We start from the raw sequence: 26,350 nt of genomic DNA, 5'->3' as shown, positions 1-26,350 counted from the left end.
TACATTTCGGAGAAAAATTCTTGGATATACTCGTATTTGAATCAGGAACACGGGAAAAACTGGTAGACCAGAAGTAGTAGAGTGAAAGCACCTGGGGGAGGATATTCTGGGTAGGACAATAAACTCCGATCTTCAAACTGAATGGAGTAAAATATGCTAGAGAGCGACCTAAGCTGCGGGCTTGAGCCTGCATTTTCAGAGAAAGGATGCAGGTACGAACGCAGATTTATGATGAATCTTCAATCATTTTCCACGGCTTGCCTTGGATTGCGTGAACGTCGACCGAGTGCAATAAAATTGACAGATGTTTCTGGATCACGATGGCTACCTAGACCTTCTAAGTCCTGGGAAGGTTCGGTAAATAATCTGGCACTTACCTGACGTTTTATGCATATATAAAACGAATCTTTCCCATTTCAGTTCTTAGTCAAGAGCATCATCTATCCCGGTCCACACATTACGCGATCACACGATGGAATCATTGCTGCGACAATTGAGTATTTGCAACGAGTTGATTGCACAAGGTCCCGCCTGCCCTGTGGGAAATATTGCCTGGCTAAATGAGTTCTGTGCCACATTTCTGGACTTTGCAAGTGAACTCAAAGCACACTTGCCGGAAATAGCCCCCAGATGGGGGGCGCCCGAAGGCGGCAACAACATAGAAGTAGAGACGATCTTCCTGTGCCTCACACAGGTCGTTACTTGCATCACTCAACTGGAGAGGACCATCAACATCGAAAGCAAATTCGGACACGAGACAACGCCAATGACGCGACTGCACTTCCTTGACCGAATTGACTGGTGTGTGCGTCGGATCTATGTCTCCCTGTCGCAGTTAGATCTGCATCAGGAGAGTGGTGCTGCGGATAACTTAGAGGATCACACATTTGTTGAGTTAATGGACCTGGCACTAGATCATTTGGAAGCCTTTATGGAAGGGCTCGGGAATACTACTAGCAATTTCCTGTACATCGAGGAAGAAAATGATACTAATGACGCCTGCCAGCTCGGCAGCATAATCAATCATATTGTCAGACATGCCCTGGCATTTGCTAACGTTGCCTTGGAAGCCGATAAGAAGGCACTGTCAGAACTGTGCGAGACGTTGCTGACTGAATGCGCTACCTTTCTCGAGGGTTCCGCGGAGCTCAACCCCGGGCATCGCAAGCTAGAAGCCCTGTCCCTAGAGCGTGCCCTCTATGGGTTGGAGACATTTCTGAACGAGGCTCTGTTGCATTTGATCTTTGCTAGTCTTGTCGAGCTAGAAAACACTCCCATCAATAGACTGAGGCATGCCCTACAGGAGCAGGAATCGGAATCTGGATTAACTGAGAAACTGGTTTTAGATTTCGACACGAACATGGACCGCATTCAACAGATAGGAGTGCTGGCCATAGCCTTCTCGCAAGACGTCAAAACCAAGACAATTGTGCGGAGTTGCCTGGCCTCCCTGGAGTCCCTGGACGCATGCATTGTTCCAGCGTTGCAGTCGTCGGCCTTGCACCATGCAGATATACTGGAGCACCACTTCAACGACGAGATGCTGATCTTTCGCAATCTCATACACGACATCATCGACAGTCGCTCCCTGGTCAACAACTACCTGGACATGCTCGCGGAAAGTCTTCACATCCACATAGCGGCGAAGAGTGTTCCCAGAGAGTACCTGCTAATTGTTCAAATGGGCAGTGTCTTGGCCGAGCACTTTCGACTGCCGGTAAACTACTCTGCGCTCAGCGACGATGGGAAGCGCGTGCACAAGGATCTGATATTGATATTGCGCGAGTGCCTTGCTGCAGTCAGCTTGGCCACTCCAGTAGACCCCAAACGTATTGTTAAACGCTTGAAAATATTGTACTCTGTTCTGGCAAAGCTGCGCGATGTCATAGATAAGAACGTCCACGATTCTGTATTTAATTTAAGTTCGAGGAGACAGATCACCAATGCGACCCGAACCCTGCTCCGAAGCTGCAAGTCAAAATCTAAAAGACAGCGTTCATTTGTGAAGCAAAGTCAGGATAGCGTTGTTCCCGATCCACACAATTATACGAGTAGCATTGCGAATTCTATAAGTAATGATGGTGATCTTATAAGTTTTCAGCTCACGGAAATTCTCAGAATAAATTGAACTCGAATTATGTGCGGTGTAAATATTTCAATTAATTAAGCTTGACGCTAGAAGCTAGGCGTATTAGAGGCCTAGTACGAGGCTTAGAACGAGTGCTAAATGTATATATGTATGTATGTACATACATACATACTGACAGACCAAAAACCTGGCTGCTTGGGATCCAGGGCAAAATAGGAAAATCGTTCCTGAAGTCTTGCGCCAAAAAAAACTTCAGACTTCTACACCTTAAGAATTTGTGTAGAAAGTTATTTAATTAAATCTAATAAATAATTTAAATTTTATTTTTTTATTCTATTATTTGTATTTATTTGTTCTATTATTTTTATTTATTTTCTTTTTTGAGTGAATTTGCTAATATAACAGTTGCTTTAGGCTGAATGGCAACTCTGCGCTGAGCCTTTTTTTTTTTTGAGGGTGAATGGCATAATGCCATTCCACGGTTGCGTTTTTAGTGCGTGGCGTTGGTTCGATAGAATTATACACAATTTCTCTCACCTCAATTGAAAGTTCTGAGACAGTTATCTGCTTAAAACGGCAAAAAATGGATACGTGCTTCTTTTGCGGCGCGGTGGACGTAGAGCAGTCTTCGACGGTCAGCTATAAGAAACTTTTTGCGAAAGTGCCGTCGTCCCAAAAAACAATTTCCGTGGTGCTCACGCATCTGGCGAACTGCATAAACACAAGCATTAAATTAGAAGCAGACTCAAAACTTTGCCCCCGCTGTTTCGCCGAGCTGTCTGAATACGATACCATAATGGTAAATTTAATGACCACACAGAAGCGGCTTACGAACCAGTTAAAGGCAGCATTGAAGTTTGAATGTGCAGATACTTCGGAGGATTTGGTGGTCGAAGAAACAACACTGGAGGATGCCGACGCCGACGTCGATGCTGAGGCCGAAGCATTGTTTGTGGAACTAGTCAAAGAAGAAGACGATTCCGATGCAGACATTAAGCAGGAGTACGAGCATGAGGAGGAGGACGAGGAGGAATTCCTTTGCGAAGAAGATGCGGTGGAGTCGGAGGGCATGCATGACAAATCCGATCTAGATGAAAAGCCACTCAAGAAACGCATCAAGCAGGAGTGCAGCCACTGTGGAAAACTTTACAATTCATGGTACCAAATGCAGAAGCACATCAATGAAGACCACTCGAATACGCAGAATCATATCTGTCCCATATGCGGCGTCATACGCCGAGATGAGGAATACCTCGAGTTGCACATGAACTTGCATGAAGGAAAGACCGAGAAGCAATGCCGCTATTGCCCAAAGAGTTTCTCCAGGCCCGTCAACACTCTGAGGCACATGCGCATGCACTGGGACAAGAAAAAATATCAGTGTGAGAAGTGTGGACTGCGCTTCTCGCAGGACAACTTGCTCTACAACCATCGGCTCCGCCACGAAGCCGAGGAAAATCCCATAATCTGCAGCATTTGCAATGTGTCCTTCAAATCGCGGAAGACATTCAACCACCACACGCTTATACACAAGGAAAACAGACCCCGTCACTACTGCTCCGTTTGTCCCAAATCGTTCACTGAACGCTACACCCTCAAAATGCACATGAAGACCCACGAAGGCGATGTTGTCTATGGGGTCAGGGAGGACGCTCCGTCAGACGACCAACAAGTGGTGGAGGAGCTTCACGTTGATGTGGACGAATCGGAACAGGCCGTAACTGTCCTCATGTCAGACAATGATGAGAACAATAGATTTTGTTTGATCTGCAACGCCAGCTTTGAAAATAAAAAGGAGCTCGAGCACCACTTACAATTTGATCACGACGTCGTTCTAAAATAGACTTTGACTTGTACTTTAGTAATATTCCCTTTTTTGTGCAACTTAACATAATAAACTCATGTTATTAAAATCAAAAACCAATGATCTCGAAGAGATATTCGATTTTCTAGATTCTGTGGAACATATTAATATTGAAGGTATAACAACTTTTGATTTTCACTTTTAACGTTTCAAATTTTGTATTCCGAACACGTTACAATAACTCGACAAAGAGCATTTCAATCTTAAGGTTACTCGTTCTCTTGAGAACGCAGACGTCCGTTGGGATTCGTTAGACGGATCGACAGCTGCTTGGCGCGTTCGACGATTTCCTTGCGCTTCTTTGAGGAGACGGCGTGAGCGATCTCACCGCAGTAGACGCGGTTCTGCATAAGCAGGACCTCCAGCTCTCGCACATTGTGCACCAGGAATTTCTTGAAGCCAGTGGGCAGCATATGACGGGTACGCTTGTTGGAGCCGTAACCGATGTTGGGCATCAAGTATTGGCCCTTGAAGCGACGACGCACTCTGTTGTCAATACCCTTAGGCTTGCGCCATTTGTGCTACAACATAAAGACCATGATTAGTATATGGTTTGTCTTTCACTACACTACACTATATTTTATTTTACTAACCGACAACTTGGCATAACGATCCGACTGGTGACGGATGAAGTGCTTGGTGCGCTTCTTGATGATCTTGGGCCGGTACGCTGGGCGAATCGTCATTTTGGAGCTGGAATTTGATAGTTGAGACCACTCATCAGTATCTTGATTGAATATCGCGATTTTTATTTATTGTGTCTTCCTGTGAGAAAATGTCAACAAAGTTTGGTTGACATTTTCTTGAGGATGCCATGGAAATATAGATTTAATTACTGCGCCAGTGTCTTGCTTCACTGTTACTGCATTTATTTAGCTTAGAAAGAGCCAACATGTTACTCGGATGCTTAGGAAATATTCAGATTTAATAGCAAAAACGAACCGCTAATTGTAAAGAGCACGTCAAAAAGAGAGAAAAGGGATGTGAAGTTGGCCGCACTACATTTTGACAGCTCGACCAGAGTTGTCTTCTGGCTATCGATAGTGGTAAACAATAATTTTACCAATTCTTGTAAGAGGTACATCTTTTAAAATGCCATGTTACAATTAAAATTTCAATTATATTGTTTACAACCCTTAAAACCACTCTACAACTAGTTTATTACATTTAATCTTGTATCGATATATCGATTCTAAAACTATCAAACGATATACAGACAATTCGATAGCACGTTGCATTCCTAGTTGTAATACCGTGGTTCTTTATTATATAATTTAGTAAAAAATCAAAACAAACAAATCACACGCCGAGTGTTAGGTGTGCGGAGTTACCACTGTAAACAATGGTAGCGAGGTGACAATTGCACACATTATCGCACCAGCCACTACAGTAGCAACATGAAAGACGATGATGACTCCGAGGCACAGAATGCATACGCAACAAAAACAACAACAAGAAGAGCACCACCACCCACAGCACTAAAGCTGGGTGTATCATCTAGCCATGCGAGCATCTTCACAGAGCGCTTCTTTGGCGCCTTCCAGTGGGAGGAGTTCGCCTGCGGATGCGGAGCAGCGTTTGTCAACATTTCCGCCACATATCCCATCTACAAAATGATCTTTCGGCAAATGCTTCATGGCGTGCCCATCAAATCTGCCTTCGGTCAGCTGCGGCATGAGGGGCTTAGCTTTCTGTACCGAGGAATGCTGCCTCCATTGGCACAGAAAACCATTTCGTTGTCCATAATGTTTGGAGTGTTTGATGGCACGAGGAGATATCTGGTGGAAGACTATCGCCTGAATGACTACGGTGCCAAGGTGATTGCCGGCGTAGTGGCGGGTAGTGCTGAATCCATTCTCCTGCCCTTTGAACGCGTGCAAACGCTGCTGGCGGACTCGAAATTCCATCAACATTTCTCCAATACCTCAAATGCTTTCAGGTGAGATCCGCAGTACTCGCAATATAGAAGCAATAATATAGCAAATAATGAAACGCGATATTTGAATCCCTATGCAGATATGTAGTGGCCCATCATGGATACAGGGAGCTCTACAGGGGTATAGAACCAGTATTTTGGCGCAACGGACTGTCCAATGCATTCTTCTTTGTGCTCAGAGAAGAGGCCAGCGCTCGGTTACCCAAAAGGGCAAGTACTTTCCTTTTTTTAATTGCACGAAGTACTGACTCTTGCCCATTTAGAAATCGGTGTCCAGCAGAACTGCCCAGGAATTCATAGCAGGAGCCGTCATCGGTGCCAGCATCAGCACAATATTCTACCCCCTCAATGTGATCAAAGTATCGCTGCAAAGTGACATGGGCCATCGGTCGGAGGGCAGTTGGCATGCATGCAAAAGAATTTATCGCGAACGCGACAGCCGCATTGGGAATTTCTACCGCGGCTGCGCCTTCAACACGGCACGTTCCTTCATCAGTTGGGGCATCATGAACACGGCCTACGAGAACCTGAAAAAACTGATGCACGAGCAACCGCAAATACCACAAATGCCGCACACATCTCCGATATCTTCAAGTAAGTGAGGTGAGGCGAAAGGAGGTTGCATTATGTATTAGGTTGCATGTACTCCAAATCTGAATGTACACACACACAAAACTCTGTTAATTCTGCCTTTTAGCTAGCAAATTTTCTTTCGTGTTAAGTCTCTTTTAAGTCGCCTATGCCGAGAGGCTGAGATTTAGGTAATTATTGTACATACACACACATCCTATAAGCCAAAATGTTCTGTGTGGCTTTTGTCAGCATTTAAATAAACCCAACCCTACTACAAGATTACAGTTTAGTTAGGAAACAAAAATTGTATATACTAGTATATGTATATACTACTAGAATCCAGTTGAATATATAACTAAATTGTGTTGCACATGCATTGTGCATCGTGTTTGCTAGTGACGTTTGTGATTCATTGAAATTACTAAACTACGAAAAACATTTACTCTGTGAATTTAATGTTCTTAAATAAAAGTGTATTTGTAATTATCGAAATCAAGCACTAGCCTATATATATATATATTTCAGCATTACAATGTCATCTTTGAGCACCTAGTGCTACACCTACATCTAATTTCTACCCATAATTCTCACATATCACAAATCACGAAATGTCTCTTGGCCCCCGCAACGCAGCGCCGGGATCTAGCGTTTCCTCAGCGAGCTGCGATATCTCTGGTAGAAGTCCTCCATTGCCCTGTATTGGGGCTCCAGAATGTCGGGTATTTCCTTGTCCAAAGAAGCAAAGTAGACCATCTCCACGGAGCAGCTGCCCCGCAGCTGCTGCTCATAGCGACGCAATTGCTGAAAGAAGCCCGAGTTCGGCCGAACCTGCGGACGAATGGACTGGACGTGCGTGTAGGCTTCCCGCAGGCTCATGCCCGCATGCTTCATCAGGTAGGCCAGGCAGAGGGAGGCCGAGCGGCTGACCCCCGCCACGCAGTGGATCAAAGAGACGCCCCCATTCAGACGCACCTCCTCAATGAGGTCGGCCACCTCATCGAAATGCTTCGCCAGGTCGACCTCCGAACGGTCCTGAGCATTCACGCGCAGGTACAGAGGATTCATCACGCTGGATAGGGGAGTGTCCGGCAGCTCAGGGGCCACATTGATGACGCAACTCACTCCCAGCTTGTCCATGTAGGCGGGCACCACAGCCGCTGCCCCGCACAGGATCAGGGAGGGGGTTAGGCGCGAAAGTCCTGGGTAGGGTGTGCTGTTCTCCGCCCCCGCCTGTGAACTGCAAATGAAACAACAAAACAGAACCATTATTAATGTGGGTAAACACCCTCATAAAAACAACAAAAAAAACCAAAAGAACATTTCTCATTCGAACAAAGGAGAAGCGAACAATTTGGTGTTACGCGAAATACAAACATCGCATAAACAAATGGAAGGTATTATCTATATCTATTTGCGTATTACCGTGCAGGCTTTCAGCCTGAAGCATCCCAGCCTGCGTAATTTTGTGAATGGGAACTTAAACAACACATCCCCCATGCCATCCCAACCCATCCCGGCCCATCCCATCCCAGCACAGCAGAGCAGAGCAGAGCAGAGCACCTACGCAGTACGTCATCGTTTTTTAGCTCTACAAAACAATAATCATTTGCTAAACACATGTATAGGTATTTGTGTATCCACCTATACACTCGTACAACTCGAAAATTGTTTATAATTAGTTCCTTGGAGTGCATATGAAAATAGAATCGAAATATTTGGCGAATGGCTAAACAAAAAGATCAGTCATCGCATCTGCTCGGCCAGGAAGGGGAGTCTCTCGGACTGTCCTCCCCGTTTGTCAGTAATGCAATTACATTTCAATAATTTAAATAAAGCCATACCGTGGCACTATCCATCAGATCAGCTCCTCTCCTCTTCCCCTGGGCTGTCAGCGGAGATCAAATGGAAAGGTGCCCAATTTTCTTTGGCACCACCTTCCTTCCTGCTGCTGCTGCTGCTTCTGTCATCGCCCTCCAAAAAGGCTGCCCACTGAGGAATGTAAATGTGTAAAATCAAAAACTGCACCTATTTTTAGACCCCACCAAAATATGTATACCCTTTCAACGGGTTGGCCATCTCTGGGCATCTCTCTAGCCTCTCCCCTCGCAGAATCGGGTCTGAAACGCTGGTGGCTGCTTGTAAGAGTATGGCCAGGGTCTGTGCGACGGTGCGTGGCGAATTTTTGTTTCGTTTTATTATATGTTTACGGCGACTTCTCGTCGTCATTAAATAATAATCACAAATTCCGCTGGCAAGTGGCCAATATTAATCATCGGTCACTTTCACTAGAGCAAACCACTGGCATCGTCAAAAATGTTTTTTTGATTTCAAAATAAGCGAAATTAAAATATTTCGCACCGACCAATGATTTTGTGCAAAAATAAAAAATCCAAAAACACAGCGATTTCATTTCCATTATTTATGTATCTGCTCCAATCGAGTCAAGGAATTTCAGATCTCTTGGGTCTTGGCATTCTTAATCTCATGGGGATAGGGAAAACTAGGCTAATCACATATGCTATCCTAAAGTTAATGTATTAGGCCTTCTCTATAGACCTCGCTATAGTCTGGAAGGGTACTCATCATATTTTACCTCTTGGCCAAACTCTTGCTTTGCATGATATTTCGATTGCCAAAAATAATGAGCATTGTGACAGAGACGAGACCTGTAGACCTGTAGACAGACCTTCCCCCAAGATAAATGACTAATTTTAAGCAATTACGGTGTCCTTGAATTCAATTGTCAGAGTCAGGGGCTTTGATTGAGAAGAATGCCAAGAATGCGGCCCCTAAAATATGTATATACTACTCAAGCAAAATCAAAATAAAGTTTGCATTGCATTCTCGAAGAATTCGTTCGATATATGGATGATTTCCTCGTCGAATAAATAGGAGAATAGTAGCAAGAAAAGGCAATGTGCAACATGTGGTACATCGGCATTCGGGTATGGAATTTAGTTCAAAGAATGAAATAAGTTTATAAAAATGCATGTGCACCATTCGGTGGGTGCATACACACATACATAAGTTGGCAGAACACTCCAAAGAACACTACTTTTACAGACAAAAATGAAAAAAACTTTTAGATTTGTAATTCAAATTTCAAGCAGTGTCGATACCGTTACGATACGTTTTGCGCCACAGCAATTGGTGCACCCCCAGAGTCGCAACAAAAAAAAAGGTTGCGTGATATAAGCGCGACCTTGACTTGTGTTTTCCGTTAAATGTAAGCTTAAAAAATATACACATATGTATATATATGTATAGGTATGTATGACTCACTTTTTGCCATTTTCGCTCTCAATATTCTCTTTATCATATGCGACGACCACCTTCTGAAGTACATTGTTAATTCCTCCTCCGTTGCCGGGAACGTGTGGAGCAATTATTAGCTCCTGCATGTTTATGTTTATATTGCGAACGAAATTTCACGCCACTTAATAAAAGAATTTACGCTTCGCAATCAACAAATTCCACAGATTCCAGGCCAGGCCGAATGTGAAAACTATTTGGTGCTCTTCTTTCTGGTTCGGCCTCTGGCCTCTCGCGACTCAGTAAACAAATGGAAGTTCTGAGAGATTCCGACGGGAAATTATTGTTTCGGCTTATTGATGTTGGCTAGATGATGTTTCTCTCGCAGCGCAGACACGACTGAGCACAGCCAACAACAAATGCTTTTTTTAAATAAAGCAGTCCATAGGTGCGTAAAGGTGATGTGTTTGTGGGTGTGGGTGGAAATGGTAAATTGGCGCCTGCCAACAAACCTTTCACCTGTGGGAACGATGCCAGCGATTAAATGGGTGATTTATCGAATTCCGGTAGGCCAAGCACATGTTAAATTAACTAATTGCCTTGACAAATATTTTAACACTGTTATTTCTATTCACAATACAGTTTGAAAAGTTATGTTTTTGAATAAACGACGAAAGCTGAATTTGAAATTCGATAGTCAATAAGAATCGACCAAGTTTGGTCATACTAATAACATGCACACACTGGCGGCTTATAGCGTTTTGGCGGATAAAATTTCCGATATCTATAGCTTAGGCTATAAGATTGAGGCAAAAACAATCAGAGCAGTCTCCGGAGCAGGAAAACAAGGCAAGTATTTAAATCAAGTTGTAAACTTTTAATAGCACGGTTTTATTATATGTTCTTCTGTCTTCATTGTCGTATATCAATTTATTTGTGTTGGCATATCGATACTTGTCGAGGACAAGTATCGATATATCGGGTACATTGGTATTTCTTATAATACTATCGATGAGTAACTAATATTCAAATCTTATAAACTAATATTCATATCTTACATTCGGGCAACCTGACTACAGATCGCCCACGATCTACACACTAAGGCATACAGTTGGTTAAACATTTCTTAGTCGGTATTGTCTTACTTTACATACTACTTCATCGATTAACAACATGAGACCATGGTTTTATCATTACACTCTACCCAGGGTTTAAGCCTTGCTGGTTCTAGTATACTTCGGAATGGCATTTGCGTCAACTGACAGTCCTCAATGTCGACAACCTCATAACGATCATTATCCAAAACTCTATTGATCCTGTACGGTCCTCGATACTTTGGTGCGAACTTCTTATTGATCCCCGGTGTTGTGTCCACATGCCGGACTGCTACATAGTCACCAGGTTCATACTTTAATGGGGCTCTATGTTTATGGGCATACATCTTCTCATTTCTTTTCTGCGACAACCGTATGTTCTCACTTGCTATTTCTCTTATAGTTTCCAACTCTCTAAGTTCTGACGCTAACTTCTCCTCTAGGTATTCGGTTAATTCATCTACAACGGGTCCTTTCTGGGGTATTCCAAATAACAATGTGCTAGGTGTCTTTTTCGTACTGCTGTTAACGGAGTTATTAATGGCGTGCTCTACCTTGCTCATCAACCTATACCAATCGGCTTGCTCAAGGGGCTCTGACAGTTTTCCTAACATAGGAGTAAGAACACGATTCACCCGCTCCACTTGGCCATTCGCCTGCGGTGCACCTGTAGCTACCTTAATGTGCTCTATCCCTCTCTCCTGCAGAAAACTAGAGAACTCTAACGAGGTGAAACAGGTCCCACGATCTGATATTATCCTAGTAGGGCGACTATAGAAATCAAAATATTTACTTAAGGCATCCTTCGCTTCCCGCGTGCTGGTACTATTAACCGGGAACAATTTGACAAACTTAGTGAATGCATCTATTACCACAAGGAGGTGTTTTCGCTTAGATCTAATACTCGGCAATGGACCCAAATGATCAACATGTAGGGTATGAAAAGGAACACACGACTTTGGGATACTATGGAGCGTTCTGTTATGGATTGTTTTAGGCATCGAGTGTAGTATACACGGTAGACAGTTTCTGATGAACCTTGCCACTTTACTTCTCATTGACGGAAACCAGTAGGTCCTCAAAAGGTCACTCACGCACTTCTCTGCGGCCAAATGTCCTAGTTTTTCGTGTGACCGCCTTATCAACTGCTCTTCCATACACATTGGTACATAGAAACATAGTTTGTTTTCACAACTCCTCTTGTAAACAATACCATCTATCATTTCAAAATCTACTTCAATTCCATCCTCTAGCATTTTTCGAATCCTAACTACTTCCTTGTCTCGCATCTGTTCTGTTTGCAATATCAAATCAACATCTTCTGGCGTTGCACCTACTACCCCAACTATCAATGATTTTAGTAATCTTTCCTCCTGAAACTCTAATTTGTCCCTCTCTACTGTATCCTCAACACATTTTTTCACTTTATCTGAATTCCTACTACTAATGTACTTTACTCCCCCCACCACATCGTTAACGCTTCCTCTACATTGGCTCAAATCTCTAATTTCAATCTTCGATCCATCCTCTTCCCTATATTCACTATTCTCTATGTTATCTCTACAATCACTACCAAGGTTCTCTCTATCATCAGACTTCCACCTATTTCCCAATCTACTTCCTACTGCACTTGATTCTCCACACTCAATCGCAGGGTTCTCTACTGTACTACTACGCTCTCTACTGATATTTAATTCTCTACACTTAATCACAGGGTTCTCTACGGTACCTCTATGCTCACTACTAGGGTTGTCTCTACTTACACTATTCCTTGTATAATGCTTTCTACTATCATCTTTTTCTAAATTAGACTTTTCTAAACCGTATTTGACTCTATAACCATCCTCTAACATATTCGTCACTTGATCTTGTCTGCTCAGCGCATCAACGTGCGCCATACTGGCCCCAGGTCTGTGCATAATGGAGTAATCATAGTTCTCTAACTCTAGGGACCACCGTGCTATCTTAGGACTAATTGACTTTCTGGTTAACGTCTGTACTAACGAATTACAATCCGTGATTATTTTGAAGGACCTATGCTCCAAATATGCTCTAAAACGCCTCAATGCATAAATTATAGCTAATGTCTCTAGTTCGAAACTATGATAACGTGATTCTGTTTCTGTTGTTTTGCCAGAATAATAGGACACAGGGTGCATCTTCCCATCATCTTGTCTTTGCATCAGTATTGCGCCATAACCGTATGAACTTGCGTCTGTATGTAATTCCGTTTCTCTATTTGGGCTAAAAATGGCTAATACCGGAGGATTTGCCAACGCATTCTTAAGAGTTTCAAACGTCTTCACCTGTTCTCTATTCATAGGAAACGGACCCCCTTCTTTTAACAACTGCACCAAGGGCTTAGCTGTCGTCGCAAATGACAACATGAAACGTCGAAAGTACGAAAAGAATCCCAAGCATGAGTGCAGTGCTTTTACATTTTGAGGGACTGGGTATTTTTTCAAGGCCTCAATATGGGAATCACTAGGAACTATTCCGTTTTGATTAACTTTATACCCCAGGAAATCGATGTTTCGATTGACAAACCTACACTTTTTTAAATTTATCTCTAAATTTTGCTCGCTAAACCGAATGCATAGTCTTTTTAATATATCCATGTGTTCTTCAACTGTTTTAGTCGCTACTAATATATCATCCATGTACACTACAATGCTTTTGTTCCTAATAAAGTCTCTCAAGAGCTCCGAAATAAATCTTTGAAAAATAGCTGATCCATTTTTTAACCCAAAGGGCATTCTCAAGTACTCATACTGTCCTTGCGGTGTCACAAACGATGTATACGGAACTGATTTTTCTTCTACGCCTATTTGATGATACCCGCTTTTCAAATCTATAATGGAAAAACAGCACTTGTTTTCTAAAAACTCAAGACAGTCCTCAATAAGGGGCAATGGGAAATTATCTTTAACAATTCGTTTGTTCAGACCACGGTAATCGACACACATTCGAAGTTCTCCTGATTTTTTTTTTACTAGGACCAACGGGGAAGCATAAGGAGACTCACTATGACGGATTACTTTCTTTTCTAACAGATCATCTACTATTTCAGCTACTTTCTCTCTCTCATGGTAGGATAAACGACGCGGAGTACAATGAAATGGTGTTGTTTCTGTTACACGAATCTGCATCTGATACTTTGGTGGTGCTTTAAAGTCAAATTCTTTGTGTAAATAGTATGTCTTAATAACTTCCCTACACTTTTCTGCAATAGTGGGGCCAAATTCGAAACCTACGTTAATATGTTCCTCTTCATCAATCTCTACCGACGCACAAAAGTTACTGAATTCGTCGCCTTGATTCATATTCTCGATGACCATTTTGTCATTCCTTGAGTTTTCTTGTGTCTGATTTTTAAATGGATTACAACGTTTGATTAGCTCGCTTCTTTCTGATTGATTACCGTCTAACTTATCATATAGTCTTATGTTAATATTATTTTTACTTTCGGTGAATAAAGACGCGCAGGTTAAACTAATAGCTTTTTGCTTTAGCGAACTTAATGGTGTGTGTTGCTTCGCATTGATATTTTTCTTATGAACTAATTTTACTTCAATAACTTTAAGGGCATCGCGTCCCAACAATACCGGCAAAGGCAGCATGTTATCATCTACGATGTTTAATAAAACGATATATTTCTTTGTGCAAAATTCAATATGGCACTTAAATTTTCCCCATATGGGAATTGGTTGTCCTCCTAGTCCATAGTATTTCCTAACTTCATTATAGGCTTCAACTATAGCCGACTTCGGTATCAAAGACTTATGAATAAAACTTACAGGGCTACCTGTATCAAATAGACTAAAAATACTGACGCCTCTTTGTTCACCAAACGGAAGTCATAAAGTGATTGACTGGACAGCCGCTAACTCGTCGTTGTTTTTTTTCTCCTGGTCGCTCCTCATCTTGAACTGCAGCTACCCTAGTGGCCATCTTTCGTTTCGGGCACTGCGAATATAGGTGGCTGGTACTCCAACAGTTAAAACATGCTCCATCCGGTCTCTTTGGCTGACTGCATTCCTTCATAACGTGCCCAAATTGCCGACAGTTGTAGCAACGCATTGCGCCACCACCTTGCTGCTGCCCAACTGCCATACTCACATTTAGTTTTCCCTTTGTCATACCTTCGCTACGAATTGCTACGACGCCAGGAGCTCTTCTGACCTTATCATAGGTGACCATCTTGTCACGCAACTCGTTGAGTGTGGTGCAGTATAGCATGGATGCTGCCATGCCCGTCTTGTCCTGCAGTCCCTCTACGATGAATTTGACCACATCGCTCGTGGCCATGTCTGCTTGCGACGCTATGCTGCACATTGCGACGAAATATTGCAATGCGCTTTCATTATTTGCAATTTTCCGTGCCTCCAGTCGCTTTCCAATGTCCCACGCTGTCACTTTCTGCTCAAAGACGTTGAGCAATTCTGCTCGCATCAATTGCCAAGTCAAAGGCGCCACATGGTCGATGTACGCCTTCGCCGATCCGCCTAGCAGCCGCTTCGCTAATATCCAGCATTTTGACTCGGATACACCATGGAAATTCATAATGTCCTCAAAGTTACTTATCCAACTGGTTACAGCCTGGTCGTCATCTCCAGAAAATGGACGCATCAACGCCTCAATGTGTGTCAAGTCGATGCAATCTCTCGGCGTTTCCAACTCCATAGCCTCTTTCTCCGTTTTCAATATGCTTAATTTGAGATCAGCTAAGCGCTTGCGAGAAACGTACAATTGTTCCAACTGCTGCAAACGGCGCGATTCTTCTTCGTATTCATCTGATCGCATGGTCAATTTCGAACAAGCGTTGTCTTGTCGCGGCATGAATGCTTCTCGAGCCTTCTGCACATTTTCACCATGTTCTTCTGGCGCCGCTTTTACTGCGTGTTGTGCACTACGGTTGTCTCTGTCTATCTCGCGCTCAACCGGGACTGCAAAAATGTCTGCCTGCATAGTCTCGTCTGCGCTTGGCGCCGTATTTCCTAGCTCATGCGTGTCTTCCATGATTTTTTTCACTGCTGTACGTAATTGGTGTATGTTGGCATCTTGATCAAAATATACGTTTTGCCTACGCAATATGTCGCTAAGTTCACTTTTGGTTTTCGCTCTTATGTCCGCATAGTTCATCGCAGAGTTTTATTTATTTATTTTTTTTTTTTTGGGCAAACCCCACACCTGATATGTAAACTTTTAATAGCACGGTTTTATTATATGTTCTTCTGTCTTCATTGTCGTATATCAATTTATTTGTGTTGGCATATCGATACTTGTCGAGGACAAGTATCGATATATCGGGTACATTGGTATTTCTTATAATACTATCGATGAGTAACTAATATTCAAATCTTATAAACTAATATTCATATCTTACAAAGTCAAGTAGAAAATAGGTTCATTAATTGGATAAAATTATGTGGGCATGGCTAAATGTTCTATATTGGCCAAAAAATGTTGACGCGGATTGAGCAACATTTTGCATACCCTGGAACAAGGGATGTTATAGAATTGCCAAAAAGTTTGTCATCTCAGGCTCCAATGAATGCAGAAAGTAGTCAGCCTCTGTTTTAAAGCTATTTCAACGATATTTTGAAGGTTGTGGTCTTCTTACAGAAACCAAGGGTATCGGGATAAGGATATGTATAGAAGAAACTAATCAAATGCATGAATACGTCTCAAACATATCAATTTGAGATAATTTCTTTATAATTTACGTTTTAAAACAGATTCTTCATATTATATTAACCAAATATGGTATACCCATGACCAAACTCCGGTTGACGTGACATTTCATACTCATTTACGTTGCCACTGTTTTTGCTGACCTTTTTTGTTTGAACCTTGCTGTAGGCAAAATACAATACATGCAAGTACTTAAAAGTTGTTGATCTTGTAGAAAATGTATTCATCAATGGCCTAAAATTATATGGGCAAAGCTAAAGGTTTTAGTTAGTTAGCATTATTCAACGGAGTATCAAAATTTAGCAATAGGAACGATTTTTCTCTTACGTTTGATTACGTTTATTTGTTTGACCATTTTCGCTAAAACCTCTTTTTACGCAAAATGCAATAAAAGCAAGTGGTTAAAATAAGCCAGTTAAGTAGAAAATTGATTCATTAATCGGATAAAACAATAGGGACATGGCTAATTATTCTATATTGCTAGTAATATTTCACGGAATATCAAAAACGAAGAATTTGTAAAATAAAACTTTAATTCGTCAGTATATTTACGGTATATATTCGATAAGTCCGTCCGATTAACCCATTGTCAGCCAAGGGAGTATTTTATTATTCGACCAAAAATAATAGAAATTGAATTATTTTAGCCCAGTTCAGGTGAAAGATATCGCGGTTTTTCAGAGAACTTCAGAGAAAAAGTGGAATGGATCTACAAGAAGAATTTACAATCAGCTATATTTGCCGCCATTAACCTCAAGTCGTTAAACTGTTTAAAAAGAGGGGAGTTAAGAGGGTTAACAGAAATCCGCGGTGACAGACGACGCCAATTTTTAGCTTACAAACTAATTTCTAGAAGTTTTTCCTTAACATTTCGTCGAAAATGGGTAAAGAAAAGAGTGGAAAATCGTTCAGCATTAACGATTTGGTGTTTGCCAAGGTTAAGGGCTATCCGGCATGGCCAGCAAAAATCACAAAGTATATCAACAAAAAGTACAATGTTTACTTTTACGGCACTGGGGAGACCGCCAATATAAAAATCGAGGACCTCTTCCCATATGTTGAGAACAAGGAGAAATTCGCCACCGACAAGAATATGAAGCGAGCCAAGTTCAGCGAGGCAATGGACCAGATTGAAAGCGCACTCAAGGGGGAGGACTCGGCCCCGATCGATTTATCAAACCCCGATGATGGCGGTGCCGACGAACAGACCTCGGCCACCGAAACACCCATCCCGTCGAAGAACCCAACACCAATCGAAGTTCCAACTCCGACTCCTGAAGCGGCCGAGACTTCTGCTGCGGATGCTTCAAGCGTCGGAAACAGCAGCACTCAAAAGAAAGCCGCTGGCTCACGTAAGTCGAAGGGGGCTCCGAAACATGTGGACGGAGACTCTGAGGAGGCCGGCACTGATTCGGCTGACGGGCCACCGCCACAAAAGCGGCGCGTCCCACCGGAAGGCATAGCTGCGACATCGACACCACCACCAGCAGCCAACTCCAGCTTGGCCAAGAAAACAGTGAAGAAGTCAAAGCCAACCGCTGCCGTGACACCCATTCAAAAGCGCTCGCGCCCAGCAAACGTAAGTTTTACGCAAAAGTCATACTCGTGCAAAATTAATTTGGGTTTCCTTCACACAGAATAAAGAGAATGACCTTTTGATGGTATATATGCCGACAGCCAAGTGCTTGGGCATCGACATCAACTACAACAAGCCGGAGAGATTCGAAAGTGCCGCTGCGGAGCAGTCCTGGATTGATAAGTCACGCAATGAGGCCTACGACCTGAAGCTGAAGCTGGAGTCGGGGCAGCTCGATCCCGACAGCCTGCCCGGGCGCATCATCATTGAGCCAACTCGGAATGAGATACCCAAGCAGGAGGCCGCGCGATTCATTGAGGAGATCATCGAGCACGAGGACGCTTTGTTCATGGAGCGGGACTTCATTCAGCTCTCCCAGCAGCTGCGCGAGTGCCTGGGACTGCGCCGAGCCAATGTGGGCAAATGTCTGGAGATACTGGACCAGTTTAAGGACGTCGAGTTGACCAAGCTGATGCTGCTGCGCAATCCAGAGTGCGTGGACATAATGCGTCGTTTGCGCAGATATGTCGGCAACCTGGACCTCTGGAAGATGGACTACTCCGACGAGGTCGAGTTCAAGGAGAAGGCCCAGATCATACGTAAGGTGTCCTCGACCATATACGACGGGTTCAAGAGCCTCTTCAACTCGGCGTCGGAGGAAGACAACTTTTGGATGGAGTTCTGCGAGAAGGTCAAAATCTACAAGAGCTATACAAAAAACGTGAATGAGAACCTACGCGTCTCGATGAACGAGCGTGGCTACAACAGTCTCGTTGAGGCCAAGCAAGGCAATATCCCAGCTACCGCTAAAAAAGATTAAAGTAAAGAATACAGTATAATGTTTTAGCGCCAGTTACTACTCCATAATCCATCGATATAATAAGGTAAAACACTCGCACCCGCAATACAATGAATTTTGCGTGTCTGTATTGGACTATAATGAATTTTTTTAGTTACTCCTAAGCGGCTGAAGCTGAAATCCAGCACAATTGAGCTCCAGCTCCAGAACACGATGAACCCAACAAACAACACAAAGCAAAGTTCTATTGTGTAATCGATCAGATTACAAAAAGTAGACTCTTATTTGAAATAACTTCCTTATTTGCCTTCATTTTCGACGACTCTCGATGTGAAATCATCTTCAATTTATTGGATAAATGGATGGGTGAACCATGAATATTCACATCTTTCGATCCGTAAAATTTTATTTACTATGTGTGTAGAAATGTTTGATCAACAATGAATAAAGCTATAGATGATACATACGTAAATTACTCGAATAAACAATCTTTTTCGTTTATCTGGCCAGACCTCTACCAATCTACTGTTATTGAAGGCGACCCGACACGTGTTTCCTAGCATGCGTACAGTCTGCTGCTGCTTCCGCTGCGAGCGCTTTTCTTCTACCTTTCGCCTAGAATCAGCGTAGTCGGCATCCGCTGCTTCTCCCTCTTGTCTTTTATCTCGTGTGGGTCAGGTCAGAAAACGCTGCCTCTAACCGAAGACTGTTTTTACCTGCACGTAAAATAATCATGGAATCTCCGCGAAACTGCGACCTATACGCAGTACAGTGAAGCAACCATTAAGTGATCTTTGATCAAAAAATATTTCATTTTTGATTTCATAATTAAGCAATTAAAATAAATTGAGAAATGCCTTATTTAAATTCATTAATCAATCAATCGTTCTTGAAAGTGGCCACCTGCTTGCAGCACATGTACATAGTATAGTAGATCTTAAGAAGCTAATAGTATAATAATCAGTGCCCCTCCTTGGCATCGCCTATGCCGTCTGGCAGAATCGCAAACATCGCCTCCGACTCGGGCAGACAGGGGGAATCGTAGATCTTGCAGATGCGCGTCTCCCCCTTGCCCTTTCGCAGATAGAGTCGAGTGGTGGAGGCATGCGCCAGAATATGCCCTCCCACCGGCTTCTTGGCGTCAGCAACAAACATGCCACCACCGCCGTCCAGCTGGGCTGTCACCTGGTTGGTGATGACCACAGCCACCCCGAACTCGTCTGCCAAGCGCTGAAGCTGCCGCATGCACAATCCCAAGTGGTTCTGCCGGGCGGCCAGCTCGCCCCGTCCTATGTAGTCCGAGCGGTAGAGGGCCATGACGCTATCGACAATAACAGCGGCATATCTGGAGGTTTAGGAGCAATAAGAAATTAGGATTCTTTGGCCACGATCCCAGATGGATTCTAGATGCGTACATACCTGGTTTCAAACAGCATGCCCGCAGCCATTTGTAACAGTTTGGTTTGCTGATCGCTGTTGTAGGCCCGGGCACAGGAAACGTTGTCCAAAACCTCGGATTCATTCAGTTTGAACCTTTGGGCAATGGCCGAGAGACGTTCCGTGCGGAAGGTGCTCTCTGTGTCTATGTACAGGCATTTGCCCTCGCCTCCCTTCTGGCTGATGGGCAGCTGGCAGGTGACTGCCAGGGTGTGGCAGATCTGAGTCTTGCCACAGCGGAACTCGCCAAAGATCTCAGTAATAGAACCCGTCTCGATGCCGCCGCCAAGCAGCTTGTCCAACTCCTTGGAGCCAGTTGTCAGCATAACGACATCTGCGCGCATCTGATGGAAGGTACGGGCACTGAGAAAGCCAAGGGGCACCATTTTTGAGGCTTCGGAAATGATTTGATCCACCTTGGACCCGCCGAGGCCGGGAATGGCCAGTAGGTGCTTGCGCGTCGCGTTGGCCACAGCATCCACCGTGTGAAGGCTTGCCTGCTGCAGTAGCTTTATGTCCTTGGCAGTTATACTGCCGCCCTATCGTTGATTCGTCAATAAATAAATACAGCTTATGATTTGGTGCAGCTAGATCTCCGATCGACAGCAACTTACAATCAATTTCGTGACATTTAGTGGGCCATTCTCCTCTTCCTCCACCGAATTCGTCAATGCATCCATTTTGGCCCCAATGTACAAGTCCACAACTATATATCGAGTCTCTTTTTTTAAATTCTCAATTTCTGGGTCAAAATTTCGTCAAAGGGAAGCGCGGGCTGTCCAGAGTGCTAGAGGTGGAAGACCATCGATTAATTGTTTTCGATGTTTAACAGTAAAACATCTAGGAAACATGATGTTTAGATATCATTACACTTAAAAGTACCATACGTAGCTTTTTCGTTCAAAAATATGATACAATACAGATTAAATTAAATGTGAAAACAATATTGATGACTGGCACAGAGATCAAGCAATATCGCGTGAATCATGAGTGACTATTATTATTTTGATGTGAAACTGTGAGTGGGACAATAAACGTCAGCTCCTTGTCTATAATATAATAATTTTTCTTGTTTTTAGAAAGCTCCGCAACCCCGAGGCTATTATTTTCACACCCATCTTCTTTCGTAGCTGTGTTCTAAACGCTCTAGAGAGTTTCTTCGGCGATCTGGGAGGAAAGACCAACATGGACATTGTTAAATTTTGTGACAAGCAGCAGCGCATTGTTTTCCGTGTTCCCGAAGAGTTCTTTGAGCGGACCCGAACCGCACTGTCGTTGATAGGCCACTACCAGGAAGTACCTTGCCACTTTCAAGTGATAGGCACCTCTAAGACAGCTCTAGACTTCGACAAGGATATTTCCGCAACAGCAGCTCGGAGGTGTTGAAAGTAAGCCGACGTCCTGTACTCCAGCTCCTGATCAACGATCTGACAGACACTTCCAATAAAAATGAATAGTTTCCACAGTTTCGGCATGTTAAATCGGTTACATTAAACATTCAGAATTAGATTTGAATTATTGTAAAATTAATAAATTGTTTTCCGATTTTAAATTCTGCGCGTTTTAGCTGCTATCTATCGCTGGCTTCGCTATCGTCTATCGCTGTCTACCTATCGCTCCTATCCAGCTGTTTGACACAACGTGAAAAGCAAAAAAATTACATAAAAAATATACGCCGGCATTTAACAAGTTTTCAACCGAACTTTAATGAATAAGGAGTCCCCCCCAAGCGTGTTCGGGAACATCACAGCGCCAACCAAAGAATGAAAGATTCCCAATACCTGGATGTTAAGCTGTAAGTAGAAACACGTGCATCTTTCGTAAATAATGCAAGTGGCAATGAATTTACAGAAAACTTCGTGACACCGAGTCTATTGTATTGACGCCTGGCTACTTGATTGGCTGCATTCTCAACTCCCTGGAAAGCATATTTGGAGAAATCGGTGGCAAGACATCGTTGGATATTGTGAAATTCAGTGCAGCGGAACGACGACTTATCTTGCGAGTGCCCCAAGAATTCGTTGAGCGCGCGCGTATTGCTGTTACCTTAATAGGCCACTACCAGGAGGTGCCTTGTCACTTTCAGGTGCTAAACGCATCAAAAAATCAGCTGGACTTTGATAGCAAGAACGACGAAAACGTCGTCAGACTTTAGTGAAATTATTAGCAGGGAGGCATTAAGATGTCATTTTCATTTTGCAAACAGTTCGGCAAGGACAAGGTTATCTTCGTGACCAAGGAAGACCATGCGACTCCAAGCACAATTGAGCTGCCGGCGCCAGAGCCGGCTGAGGGCGTAATCACAAAGGACGGCAACATTAACTGGAGCTGTCCCTGCTTGGGAGGTATGGCCACAGGACCGTGCGGCGTTGACTTTCGCGAGGCATTTAGTTGTTTCCAGTACAGCAAAGCGGAGCCCAAGGGATCAGATTGCTTTGAGGCCTTCACCAAAATGCGCGACTGCTTCCAGCTATATCCCACCGTCTACAACAAAGCCAATGGCGGCATCGATGATGACGATGATGATCCACTGGCTGATGCTTCGACTGCGACTGAAGTTCCAGTCAAGGAGGATCAGCCGGCCGAAAGTGGGGCACCTGCTCCACCCGCTGAAGTTGTGCCGTCGCAGACCAGCTCGGCGGTAGAGAAGGCTCAATAAGACAACATTTATGATTACTATGGAAATTTCTGGAAAAAATAAAACATGCCGAAAGTCCCTAAAAAGATTCTCCCTTAAAAATAAAATATTTTGAAAATATTCTTATACAAATATTTTATTTTCACAAAACCATCGATAGTACTATTTTGCTCGTCCAAGAAAAATATCGTCTGCAAATATATTATCAAAATATATCGATACATAGATATATTAAAATTACATCCCTATCTGACATATAAACACGTAAAAATATTAATTTCGTGACGAAAAATGCTGTAAGCGCATTGTAAAATGCATAAAGTGCATATAAATCTCATATGTGAGATGTTAAATCGCGAGTTGAATATCAAGTCCGTGCATAACTTCAAAGTGCAATAATAATACTCGAAGTGCCATCAAAATAACCTTGTGCTCGTGTCAGCAGTTGTTTGTGATCAGAAATAAGTAATTGACGTGCAAGAAATAATGCAAAACTAAGTAGAAAGTCCACTGGGGGCATTAAATAATAGCAATAACCCAATATCTCAAAAGTTTAAGAGGAAAATACAGTGACTGTGACTGTGAATGTGAATGTGTTAGTGGCACCAATCGGGCACAACACAACACAACACGCACACACATACACGCGCATAGAGAATTTCAGCTAGTTTTCATAAAACATACACATAAAAAAGTAACAACAACACCGAACGCGATAATAAATAAAAAGAAAAGAACAGCAACAAAACAGCAAAAGCAACAGAAGCAACAACGAAGAGTCTCAAAAAGAGACTGGGGAAAACACTCCGATAACAACAAGAAAACTAAGCGAACAACAACACAGTCAAGGAACCACCACATTCTCCACATCGACAGATTTTGAATGCTGCTGCATTTTGATCATTGGAGACAAAATGGTTTCGTTAATTGCTACAATCGATGCGGCAGCGGAGGCGCAAAAACAGCGTAACGCCGCCGACCCCGCTGCTGCTTCTTCGAGCATCTCTGCCACTGGCAGCGCGCTAGCCAAGGCTTCTCCAGGATCAGGATCGAACCTGACTGCCAGCGGCAAGCCCAAGGAGAAACGCAGGTGAGTCCCCAAGCGTCCCGCCCAATCACCCACCAATCGGATGTCTTTAAATCAGTTGCTTTTGCTATTGCATAAGCTCTTGCTTTCTTTTTCTCGCCGCCGCCGCTGCTGCTGCTGCTGCTGCTGGTGCGGCGTCGTAGCGGTCGCCTTCTATTGCTATCGTCACGTTTTTTCCTCTCGTTTTTGAAATCTGGAAGTAGTAGATATGGGAATGGAATGGAGGCTATTATCAATCGGCGATCTATCGATCTTGACTGGTCCTGACTGGAAGGTCGTTCATCTGGTAATCAGGTGGATGGGTGGTGGTACGTCCCTACCGATCGTTGCCATCGGATAAGCATCAATTTCCTACGGAGCGGATAGGATAGGAGGATGATTTTCCTATCGCGCGTCCGTCAGTGGCTGCTGACGAACGATCCAAAACAAAACAAAATAAAAGGGGGGAAATAATAGAAAACTAAAACCAATCATCAATCACACACTCGACTAATTTTGCATTTGCGATAATTATACAAGCTTGTGACGCGAAGGCAGGCCGAGTAAAAGAGAACGCAATGACCGAGACCCCTGACCTTGAACGAGCGAAAGACAAAACTGAAATCGCTACCACGATGCATATGCATGGATCGGATCGGATTGGATAGTATCAGTTTGCACGTCATTATATGATACGATATACCAATCCACGACCGCACTTTGGAAGCGGAAATACTCAAGGAGGCAGCACTTGTTGCTCGCCAAGGAGCAGCGGGGTCCTGGCTTTATTTTTAGATCCATGCATTGTTCTGTTTCTCTGCCTCCTGAACCGTGCTTTGGACTATTTTTATCAGAAGAGAAAAAGAAAAACCTGTTGTGTTCGATTATGTCGATCCACGCAGCCCAACCAACCCCTCACTCCACTGAATACACATCCATACCGACCTAGTACATTGTAAAACCAACCTGTTTTTCCCCGCGTGCTTTGTTTTCTTTTTTCGTGTGTGTTTTGTTTTCGACTTCTGTGGCCTGCCTCCTCCACCTGGCCACGCCCCTCTTAAAAGTTTACTTTGTTGATCGCATAAAATGTTAAGTTTATGTTTTATTTAAAACATTTACACTCTACCAAATCGTGGGCTCCGGCCTACGTGACGTGAGGCTACTGGAAACCCAATGCAAAGTCAATGCAAAGCTAAACTCTGAAAAGCTGAAAAGCGGTTCTATAGCCAATTGGAAACTCTGCCCCGCTTCGAAGAAACCCAGTGACCGACTGCCGACTGCGGCAGTAGTTTTCCCCATTCATTCCGAACTGGTTATCCATCTATCGCACATACACCTCCAATTGACTTACTATTTGCCCATTGTTTTTAGTGAAAGCTAATGGAAGTCTTTAATGGAATCTAAGGGAACGAGCGTCAATCGATTTCAATTGATCGAAACTATCAACTATCGATGACCGAAACATGCACCAGTGCAGCTCTGATCTCGACCTTAATCGCAAGGGAAGTATGTATAAACATGGGGTCTAATAGAGGGGGGGAGACGAGAATTATGTATATAGAAATAGTATGTTTGAATTCGTTTACACGCTCTTGCCAAGGTATTCAAAATAAACAGCAAAGACAAGGCGCAGAAAACGACGCATAAAACTTAAAAAAAAACAACTCAACAATAAATAAAATTCCAATACCAACGCACAAAAGTAAAACACACGCACACACCATACAAATGCCACGCACATACATGCATACACACATATGTGACTGTAATATGTACATATACATGTACATGTGCATACGTATATTGTAAAATATTTAAATGATATGCGCTGTTGTTGTTGCTGGGCCGTTGCCGCAGCAGCAGCAGCCTCTGTCTGGCCAGCGACGACCTACTTTTTGCGCAATCGAACTAAAAATGAGACGACACGGGGAGGGAATGGAGGATGGAATCAGCTCACTGGATTGTGGAGTGCGAGTGAGAGAGAGGCGTGCGAGGTATTGTTTGTGTCCCGCATTAGGTCTTGTGGAGTTTTTGTTGTTGGTAATTTCCTCGTCTTCTCGTATTTTTTGTTCGGTTTCTGTTTTTGTTGTTGCTTTTCTCGGCTGCTGCTGCTCTTTTCGATTAAATGGAACCTGGTGCAGCGGCAGAGCCAGCGATGATGCAGCGGCAGAGGAATCGCCTTTTAATCTCCCTGTCCCTCGGGCCATTACGCTTCGAATCAGAAGTTTGCTACGCACACACGAGGGCAAGCGAATGAAAGAAAAGGAAAGGGACACCCATCCATGAACCGATAACTATGCCTGCTGGTAGGGTATCCAAACTTCGGCCCCAC

The 26,350-nt window shown here is 43.4% G+C and overlaps 11 protein-coding genes across 14 annotated transcripts in view; 8 read left to right on the top strand and 3 right to left on the bottom strand.

Annotated features, from left to right (window-relative positions):
* Positions 1-25: 25 nt before the first annotated feature.
* On the top strand, positions 26-2,140 carry Sry-alpha (Serendipity alpha). The gene is made up of 2 exons (XM_001357601.5): positions 26-357; positions 421-2,140. Exon 2 carries the CDS (start codon positions 473-475, stop codon positions 2,126-2,128), a length of 1,656 nt encoding a protein of 551 aa, XP_001357638.2. The 5' UTR covers positions 26-357; positions 421-472; the 3' UTR covers positions 2,129-2,140.
* A 417-nt stretch (positions 2,141-2,557) lies between these two features.
* Positions 2,558-4,009, top strand: Sry-delta (Serendipity delta). The gene has a single exon (XM_001357600.5). It carries the CDS (start codon positions 2,673-2,675, stop codon positions 3,930-3,932), a length of 1,260 nt encoding a protein of 419 aa, XP_001357637.1. The 5' UTR covers positions 2,558-2,672; the 3' UTR covers positions 3,933-4,009.
* Positions 4,010-4,085: 76 nt separating this feature from the next.
* On the bottom strand, positions 4,086-5,033 carry RpL32 (Ribosomal protein L32). The gene is made up of 3 exons (XM_003736174.3): positions 4,896-5,033; positions 4,547-4,646; positions 4,086-4,474 (listed from the first exon to the last, which is right to left on the bottom strand). Exons 2-3 carry the CDS (start codon positions 4,637-4,639, stop codon positions 4,163-4,165), a joined length of 405 nt encoding a protein of 134 aa, XP_003736222.1. The 5' UTR covers positions 4,640-4,646; positions 4,896-5,033; the 3' UTR covers positions 4,086-4,162.
* Positions 5,034-5,147: 114 nt separating this feature from the next.
* On the top strand, positions 5,148-6,954 carry LOC4800248 (solute carrier family 25 member 51). The gene is made up of 3 exons (XM_001357603.4): positions 5,148-5,892; positions 5,970-6,099; positions 6,153-6,954. The coding sequence occupies exons 1-3, from the start codon at positions 5,351-5,353 to the stop codon at positions 6,489-6,491; spliced, it is 1,011 nt and encodes a 336-aa protein (XP_001357640.2). The 5' UTR covers positions 5,148-5,350; the 3' UTR covers positions 6,492-6,954.
* Positions 6,914-10,171, bottom strand: LOC4800289 (dual specificity protein phosphatase 18). Its single transcript, XM_001357604.4, has 2 exons — positions 9,745-10,171; positions 6,914-7,699 (listed from the first exon to the last, which is right to left on the bottom strand). The coding sequence occupies exons 1-2, from the start codon at positions 9,861-9,863 to the stop codon at positions 7,105-7,107; spliced, it is 714 nt and encodes a 237-aa protein (XP_001357641.3). The 5' UTR covers positions 9,864-10,171; the 3' UTR covers positions 6,914-7,104.
* A 7,087-nt stretch (positions 10,172-17,258) lies between these two features.
* Positions 17,259-19,358, top strand: Jasper (JIL-1 anchoring and stabilizing protein). 2 transcript variants are annotated; one of them, XR_004468966.1, is made up of 3 exons: positions 17,259-18,081; positions 18,140-18,962; positions 19,032-19,349. XR_004468966.1 is itself a non-coding variant. In XM_033379217.1 (2 exons), exons 1-2 carry the CDS (start codon positions 17,383-17,385, stop codon positions 18,896-18,898), a joined length of 1,458 nt encoding a protein of 485 aa, XP_033235108.1. In that variant the 5' UTR covers positions 17,259-17,382; the 3' UTR covers positions 18,899-19,358. The 2 variants fall into 2 exon arrangements, 1 of the variants encoding a protein (XP_033235108.1); XM_033379217.1 differs by having other exon boundaries at positions 18,140-19,358.
* Positions 19,359-19,665: 307 nt separating this feature from the next.
* On the bottom strand, positions 19,666-21,127 carry spn-A (RAD51 recombinase homolog spn-A). The gene is made up of 3 exons (XM_001357606.3): positions 20,929-21,127; positions 20,297-20,853; positions 19,666-20,222 (listed from the first exon to the last, which is right to left on the bottom strand). Exons 1-3 carry the CDS (start codon positions 20,992-20,994, stop codon positions 19,838-19,840), a joined length of 1,008 nt encoding a protein of 335 aa, XP_001357643.1. The 5' UTR covers positions 20,995-21,127; the 3' UTR covers positions 19,666-19,837.
* A 50-nt stretch (positions 21,128-21,177) lies between these two features.
* On the top strand, positions 21,178-22,068 carry Rpp14b (Ribonuclease P/MRP subunit p14 b). 2 transcript variants are annotated; one of them, XM_033379237.1, is made up of 3 exons: positions 21,178-21,332; positions 21,394-21,702; positions 21,882-22,068. In XM_033379237.1, exons 1-2 carry the CDS (start codon positions 21,301-21,303, stop codon positions 21,698-21,700), a joined length of 339 nt encoding a protein of 112 aa, XP_033235128.1. In that variant the 5' UTR covers positions 21,178-21,300; the 3' UTR covers positions 21,701-21,702; positions 21,882-22,068. The 2 variants fall into 2 exon arrangements, with proteins under 2 accessions (XP_033235128.1, XP_001357644.2); XM_001357607.4 differs by lacking the exon at positions 21,882-22,068 and having other exon boundaries at positions 21,394-21,829.
* Positions 21,922-22,531, top strand: Rpp14a (Ribonuclease P/MRP subunit p14 a). Its single transcript, XM_002136895.3, has 2 exons — positions 21,922-22,109; positions 22,166-22,531. The coding sequence occupies exons 1-2, from the start codon at positions 22,078-22,080 to the stop codon at positions 22,467-22,469; spliced, it is 336 nt and encodes a 111-aa protein (XP_002136931.1). The 5' UTR covers positions 21,922-22,077; the 3' UTR covers positions 22,470-22,531.
* On the top strand, positions 22,463-23,038 carry LOC4800303 (mitochondrial intermembrane space import and assembly protein 40). Its single transcript, XM_001357608.4, has one exon. The coding sequence runs from the start codon at positions 22,497-22,499 to the stop codon at positions 22,971-22,973; it is 477 nt and encodes a 158-aa protein (XP_001357645.3). The 5' UTR covers positions 22,463-22,496; the 3' UTR covers positions 22,974-23,038.
* Positions 23,039-23,158: 120 nt separating this feature from the next.
* sima (HIF-1 transcription factor component sima) overlaps positions 23,159-26,350 on the top strand; it is a 64,354-nt gene continuing 61,162 nt past the window's right edge. The window contains exon 1 of one of the 2 annotated variants that reach the window (XM_033379215.1): positions 23,159-24,042. In XM_033379215.1, coding sequence (XP_033235106.1) covers positions 23,867-24,042 — 176 coding nt within the window. In that variant the 5' untranslated portion in view covers positions 23,159-23,866. The remainder of the gene's footprint in view (positions 24,043-26,350) is intronic. The other variant, XM_001357610.4, reaches the window with a different exon arrangement.

Source organism: Drosophila pseudoobscura, chromosome 2 (genome assembly GCF_009870125.1).
Source record: "Drosophila pseudoobscura strain MV-25-SWS-2005 chromosome 2, UCI_Dpse_MV25, whole genome shotgun sequence".
Classification (NCBI taxonomy): domain Eukaryota; kingdom Metazoa; phylum Arthropoda; class Insecta; order Diptera; family Drosophilidae; genus Drosophila; species Drosophila pseudoobscura.
Note: the sequence above shows the minus strand (reverse complement) of the source record. Positions and strands in the feature narration are given on the sequence as shown.